The sequence below is a fragment of the Brassica oleracea genome, chromosome C6 (assembly GCF_000695525.1).
Source record: "Brassica oleracea var. oleracea cultivar TO1000 chromosome C6, BOL, whole genome shotgun sequence".
In the NCBI taxonomy this organism is placed as follows: domain Eukaryota; kingdom Viridiplantae; phylum Streptophyta; class Magnoliopsida; order Brassicales; family Brassicaceae; genus Brassica; species Brassica oleracea.
In genome coordinates, this window is record NC_027753.1 from 25,415,054 (window position 1) to 25,422,310 (window position 7,257).

Below are 7,257 nucleotides of genomic sequence, written 5' to 3' on the forward strand. Positions count from 1 at the left end.
GAACCTCTGGATACAATTTCCCAAACAGTTGAATATCTCAAGAAAGAGTTTGAGATGAAAGATCTTGGAAAACAAAGTTTTGTTTGGGATTACAGCTTGAGTACATTAACAATGAAATCCTTGTGCATCAAATAGTATATACAGAAAAGGGTACTCAAGAGATTTAATATGGACCAGTCTCACTCATTATCTAGTACATAGGCGTGAGATCACTTGTTTTAGACACTGATCCATTCAGTCCAAAGGTGGACGATAAAGAAGTCCATTTAGTCCTGAGATGGACGATGCATAAGTCTTGTTTTAGATACTGATTTGATTGGTCCATAAGAAGGTCGATGAAGAAGCCTTTGATTTTGATTTATTTTATACTAACCAGCCCAAAGAGGAGTTATTTGGTTTTGTTGATTTGTTTTCAGACAGGTTATGTTTTACACATGATGGTACACGCATATCACAGCAACATCATCCAAGATTTCGTGTGTATGTATTTGAGGTCGATGACTCAATATGTTCGATCAGATTGTGGCATGGCCGATGATAAAGAAGAACCAACTATCATGTTCGAGGACGAAACATATTCTGCCAAAATCTTCATCACCCACAGATTGTAGAAAATTGGAGAGGTCCAAGGGACCTTCAGTAATGTCCAAATCAGATGGAGTAATGTGTGTTGTACTCTTTTTCTTTCACCATGGTTTTGTCCCAATTGGGTTTTCCTGGTAAGATTTTAATGAGACAACATTAAAGCACATTACAAACTCTAAATGATTATGACATCCAAGGGGGAGTGTTATGAACCAGATTATGATTTGTAATTTTTCCATTTATCTATGATGGTGTAATCTAATATATAAAGAACCTCTATGTTATGAATAAATATACACTTTTCTTTTGTTTTTATAACAGAAAGTACCTTCATGTAAAAATGTCGGTTGCATAATTATCTAAATAAGGTTTTCATGATTTATAATATAAGTAATAGTTTAATTAGTTTATTTACCAACAAGTAATAGCTTAATTACAACCCATGTTCTAAAATACGGTTTAGGCATCCGTCTAGACGGCGTTTTGGTGATATACGATAGCTATCTAACGCGTAATGAACGTCTAGCGCGTTTTCGAACACTGATTAGAACTCAAAAAATCTTTTCCTTTCCTTTTTTTAACAAACAGATGCAACCGAACTAAATGCTGTAATTATAAAATTACAATTGATCCAGAATAGAAAATTGGAGGTATATGTTCATTCACATTAACACACATTAATAGGCCAATGGAGAGAATCCATACACATATAGACAAATTATATTTTAGAGCCTTCAATCATACATTTAAAACATTTTTTCTCTTGTTATAAATATCTTTAATATCAGGAATAAAACTTTCTCATCACCTTGGTCTTCTCCATTATCTATCTCTCCACCAAATCTGGCAGAGAAAACAAAACAGAGATTGAGCTTATAATAGAAACAAGGACTCGATTTTGTACATGATGGATAAGAGCTGCAACTCCTCCGGCGACTCTTCCGCCTTATCAGCCACCGCAACGAGTAGCACCGGTGACAACACAGGGAGCAGAGATCATCACTACCTAAGACAACTCCATAAGCTTTCCCACAAGATATCAAAACCCTCCTCCTCCGTCTCCGCGGCCGTGAATCAAGAAACTGATCACCAACCACCTCCTCCTCCTCCGCTGTCTCAGCCGCCAATTAATCACGGGAATCTCCACCCGCATCAGCCTCCTGTTTACAACATCAGCAAGAACGATTTCAGAGACGCTGTTCAGAAACTCACAGGCTCACCAGCGCATGAACGGATCTCTGCTCAGCCGATTCACCACCCTAAGGCTCAACAGAGTTCGCGTCTACACAGGATCCGTCCTCCTCCGTTGGCTCACGTTATCAACCGCCCGCCTAGTTTGCTAAACGACGCTCATCATGACTGGACCGGCGGATTTGTTCCTCGACCGACGGCGCCGCTTTCTCCTCTCCCTCCGTTACCTTCAGTTCACGCGGCGGCGGAATCTCCGGTCTCTTCTTACATGCGGTACCTTCAGAACTCCATGTTCGCTATGGATTCGAATAGGAGAGAGTTATGTGGTTCATCGCCTTTAGCTCCTTTGGTGTCGCCTCGCTGGTACCAACAACAACATGAAAAGGCTCTGCCGCCGCAAAACAGCAGTTCCCCTCCATGTCCTCCTCCGCCATTGTAGGCGGCGCCACTACCATTCGGATGTCTGAATTCGCCAAAATCACCGTATGGGTTACTCTCACCAAGTTTACTTTTATCACCGGTGTCAGGTCAACTAGGGTTTCCGACGACGCTGCCGCTTACTAGCCCTAAATAATTTTGTACACCATTTAGTGGTGGATGCTTACTTTTGTTTAAAGCTCTAAGAACCTCCGAATTGAGGGTTCATGGGGTAGTTCAAGCAGAGATCAAGAAAAAAAATAATAAAATAATTCAATCTCATGAACTCCTCCTTTTTAAAGGTTTCTGGGCTGAACCTCTCTCTCCTAAAGTTCATCACTGTAGCTCGGACTCCATGTGTCGTGGCGGTCCGCGATTAATGTCTTTTTTTAAATCAAAAAGAAAAAAAAAATTAATAATAAAAAATTAAAAAGATGAACCCCAAAAGGAATTCATTGATGTGGGTGCTCTAATTACTTTTAAATATTCTGTTTAAAGCTTAAAATTAGAAAGAATTACACCGTAAAAGACAGTTTTAAGTTTTTAATAACATTATAATACATTTTATGTTCCTTAGACACTTTTTCTTCTTCCAACACACGTTTTATTCTTCCCAATTAATGAATCAATTGAAATCTAACTAAAGTCTAACTAAGTATTTGTGTAGAGTTTGTGAATTTTAAAAATCTATTGCTATTGGTTTTTGGATTTCAAAAATCTTAGTAGAATCCATTATTATTGGTTTAAGAATTTTCAAAATCCATTCAATTATCTTATTATTCAAAAAGTTTAGTTATTATTGATTCTCTAATTCTAACTAAATCTAGTGTTATTGGGAGATGAATTCTTTTTATTTTTACTCATAAGACTAAACTTTCAAAATATCATATGTATCCATGTGATTTTCAAAATCCTTGTAATAAAAATACTAGAAAACAAAATAATTATTCTTACCAAATATCTATTGCACCTTAAATCCAAATTATATGTTCGAAACTATAATTCATTATATTTATATACTTTTACATTTTTGAATATATAATTATTTTTTAAAAATATTACATTTTTAATATAAATAATAATAATTAGATTTACAAATCTTAATAATTTTTTTTAAAAAAAAATTAAAATAGTTTCAAAAAACATTTTCGAATTTCAAAAAGAAAATTTTAAAAAAATATTTTTTAAAAAATAGAAAAATTATAAAAATGTTCGAATTTGGAAAAAATATATATAAAACAACTTTTTATTTTTTAATTTTTATTACTTATACATCTATACCGTAAGGGGTAAAATAGTCTTTTACATTTTTAATGAAAATTCTTTTGGTTATTTTTTCTTTTTAATGCTCTCTTTGTAACAAAATCTTTTAAAATGGCTATTTTAAAAAATTGTTCAGTTTTATATGTATCAGTATTATTTTCTTTTTAATTTGAAAGAAAAAAATAAATAATCATGCTATATGATTTAGAAAATAAATATATTGTATATTTATTTTACAAAAAAAAATGATAGAAAAGAAGTAATACAAATTCATGAAAATATATATCAATCTAAAAAAGTTATGATCAAATTTCATAAGTCAATGTATATAAATTTTCACAATCTACATAACTTTATGATTCTTCGTATTATTTTTTCAAAAGAACTTGCATATAATTATTGTTTATGTTTCTTAATCTATCTTTTAAGATATGTAAGACATATCTTCTGATGATGGTGTAATAGTGACATTTTATGATAACAACATCAATGGTAGAAAAGTAATCGACTTTGGCGTAGCTACAATGGTAGACATATCTTCTGAATATAGAAAGAAACATTATTTTGTTTCGGTGTCCACGAACGTAGGTTGTACACATGTACATGTTGTCCACAGTTGTGATGTTTACATGTACACTAAATCTATATATATATGTGGACATGTTTTTGGGTTATTTTGTTTCGGTGTCCGCAAACCTATGTTGTACACATGTACATTAAATTCATATGTTGTCCACAGTTATGATGTTTACATGTACACTAAATTTACATAAATTTTATTTGAATTTTTTTCTTTTTAATGAGTGGCAATTTTGTAATATTTTCATCTCTTTCGTATTAGGGTTTCCTGAGTTTTCTGCAAATATATCTCAGAGCCGCCACTGATTTTTAACATGCAATCTTCATTATATTTTGTGTTTTTACCTCTAAAAGTTACAAATATTATATATATATTAACTGATTAGAGCCCAAAACCAAGAAAAAAACAAGTTTTAATATCCCAATCAACGGATAGTTAATTTTGAAATAGCCATGTGAATGTGAAGTTAAGATAAATGAATCACCTTTAATTATTTAGGAAGAAATAAAGCATGATTCATCAATCAGAAAGACAGATATGTGATTCACTTTAGGGATGGTAATGGATTTTAAGAAGCTAACGATTGGACGGAAATTCTAGCGGAATTGCGTGACTCATAACTTACTGGATTTTTATAATTGACTTATCTAGGTTGGGAGAAGAAAACCGATGGAAAAAAAAAATCAAAAGATCTAAGATTTATGTTTTGGAGGGGTTGAAGAATGAGTTTCTAAAATCAATTTTTTGTTAGAAAAAAAAGAAAGAACTAGATTAATGGAAAAAAAAGTCAGGAGAGAAAAAATGATAGATCCCACTAGTTAGAAAATGTAACTTTGGTTTGGTCTAAGATGAGAGCATCAAAGTAAACAACCAAAATAAACTATACTAATAGGTGAAACTGCTTTATGAAGTAATAAAAAGTTGGAAACTGTCCATCAGGAAAACACTCTTAAAATTACTTGTTCATGTCACAAAGAAAGGAATACATTTCTGCAACACGATCTTAATCCTTATAAGCTTGACAGTTAATGTATATGGTTGATCATCTCCTTGTCGATCAAATTGGATACAATTCTCTATTCAAATCCGATATTTAATGTTTTTGTTTGATTGGTTCATTGGGTGAGAGAAGGTATTGGATAGCTAGCTATACCAATCACTTCACTGTTCCCTTTGTTGAATATTTTTACATAATCAAAATGGATGATTGGTTTCAGAAAGTAACTCGCTTTACCAGATAAGAGACATACAAAGTATCTTCAAATTGATGAGAAACACACAAAGCAAGGTTCAATGGCAGACACTGAAATCATTAACCCACAAAAAAAAAAGGAAAAACAAAAGAAAATCAAGCAACTGAGATAGAAGATGATTGATAGTTCAGACTTGCCAGAGTTATGATGAATGAATAAAAAAGCTTGGAGATAAGCGAATCAGCAAGCGACGACCTAAGAAACATATGGACGAAAGAGAAGAAAGTTTCAAACCCCTAGAAACTTAGCAGTTCACTCAAAAGATTGTTACTGCTGTTCCTCTGTTGGTTTTGGAGCTGATGCTTCCTTGATCTCATCCGCAGCATCATCCTAGTAATTACCATCCACCAAAATATATACACCTTAGCCCATGAAACTAATAGAAGAGGTTTTGAAAGGATTATATGGGAAGGGAACATACCTGCATGTCGGATGTCCAGAGAGTGAGGTTGTCACGGAGAAGCTGCATGATCAAGGTGCTGTCTTTGTATGACTCTTCACCTAGAGTGTCCAACTCTGCTATCGCGTCATCAAAGGCCTTCATGATACATACACAACAAGGACAAGAAAGATTAGATGAGGAAAACAATAATAATACAGCAAAGTTGAGTGGATCTATGACTGAGTTGCTAGGATATTGAGCAAGGCAAGTACCAGTTTGGCGAGGCTGCAGGCACGATCAGGAGAGTTAAGGATCTCGTAGTAGAACACAGAGAAGTTCAATGCCAGACCTAGACGGATTGGGTGAGTTGGTGCGAGCTCTGCATTCGCAATATCCTGTAAAGAGAGAGTCACAAACAAAGGCTCAAAATCGAAACCAAGGCAAGCTCAAAGCTCAAAGCTCAAAGATCCCTAACGAAACAATACATGAAGGCTTATGAATCCACGAATCGTAGCATAGATCGAAACCAAGGCAATCTCAAAGCTCAAAGATCCCTACATCAAATGGCTTATGATTCCATGAATCGCAACAAAGGCAAGCTCAAAGATCTTTTTCATCTCCAAACTATTCTAGACGATGCAAATCCCTAAATCAATCGAATCTAATCAACAAAGGCTTACGAATACCACGAATCGCAGCTTAGATCTGAGAGATTACCTGAGCAGCTTTGTAGGCGGAGAGAGTGTTTTCGGCGGCGTCTTTCCTCTCCTGACCAGTCTTAAACTCAGCCAAGTACCTGTGGTAATCACCTTTCATCTTCAGGTAAAACACCTTGGAATCGCCAGAAGCAGCGGCAGGGACAAGCCTCGAATCGAGGAGCTTAAGGATCCCGTCGCAGATTCCAGAGAGCTCCGTCTCGATCTTAGATCTGTAATCGCGGATCGCCGTGACGTGGTCGTCGTTGCCGCGGCTCTCTTCCTTCTGCTCGATCGACGAAATGATGCGCCACGAGGCACGGCGGGCGCCGATCACGTTTTTGTAAGCGACGGAGAGGAGGTTTCGCTCCTCGACGGTGAGTTCATCGCCGTCGACGGCGGCGGAGACTTTCTCCATGAACTCTACCATTTCCTCGTACCTCTCCGCTTGCTCGGCGAGCTTGGCCATGTACACGAACTCCTCACGCGCAGAAACCGCCATCTTCTTCCTTCTTCAGAGATCTGAGATCTGATCTTATGTGATTGATTATTCTTGACGAATCGATTTGAGAATCGTTGTGTAGGTGAAGCGAGAGGCAACGCGATAAATGCGCTTTAGAGGAAACGAGTGAAACTTGGAACCAAGATTGAATATGGGCCGTTGGATTCGTCCTTCTCTGTTTCTTTAGGCCTGTTTGGTATTTTTTTTTGAGAAAATTGGAAAATAAAGACATTTTATACTTTGATTTGTGAGAATAGGACTTTTTGAAAATTCTTTAGGTAAGTAGGATTTATAATTTTTTAAATACCATATTGCCCTCAAATTAGCATAGTTAAAATTTATATAATTAATATTAATATTTTGAAATATATTTAACCACTTTTAAAAAA

At 35.4% G+C, this 7,257-nt stretch overlaps 1 protein-coding gene and 1 pseudogene across 1 annotated transcript; one reads left to right on the forward strand and one right to left on the reverse strand.

Moving 5' to 3' along the window:
- Positions 1-1,250: 1,250 nt before the first annotated feature.
- On the forward strand, positions 1,251-2,479 carry LOC106300642 (annotated as a pseudogene).
- Positions 2,480-5,247: 2,768 nt separating this feature from the next.
- On the reverse strand, positions 5,248-7,016 carry LOC106300643 (14-3-3-like protein GF14 omega). The gene is made up of 4 exons (XM_013736833.1): positions 6,389-7,016; positions 5,944-6,066; positions 5,711-5,827; positions 5,248-5,619 (listed from the first exon to the last, which is right to left on the reverse strand). The coding sequence occupies exons 1-4, from the start codon at positions 6,866-6,868 to the stop codon at positions 5,557-5,559; spliced, it is 783 nt and encodes a 260-aa protein (XP_013592287.1). The 5' UTR covers positions 6,869-7,016; the 3' UTR covers positions 5,248-5,556.
- Positions 7,017-7,257: the final 241 nt, after the last annotated feature.

Bases quoted from the DNA above. Each gene is read 5' to 3' on its own strand.
- LOC106300643 (XM_013736833.1), bottom strand. From the start codon at position 6,868: ATGGCGGTTTCTGCGCGTGAGGAGTTCGTGTACATGGCCAAGCTCGCC. The intron at 5,828-5,943 runs GTACTTGCCTTG...TGTATCATGAAG, and splicing joins CCTGCAGCCTCGCCAAACTG to GCCTTTGATGACGCGATAGC. The intron at 5,620-5,710 runs GTATGTTCCCTT...GGTAATTACTAG, and splicing joins TCTGGACATCCGACATGCAG to GATGATGCTGCGGATGAGAT.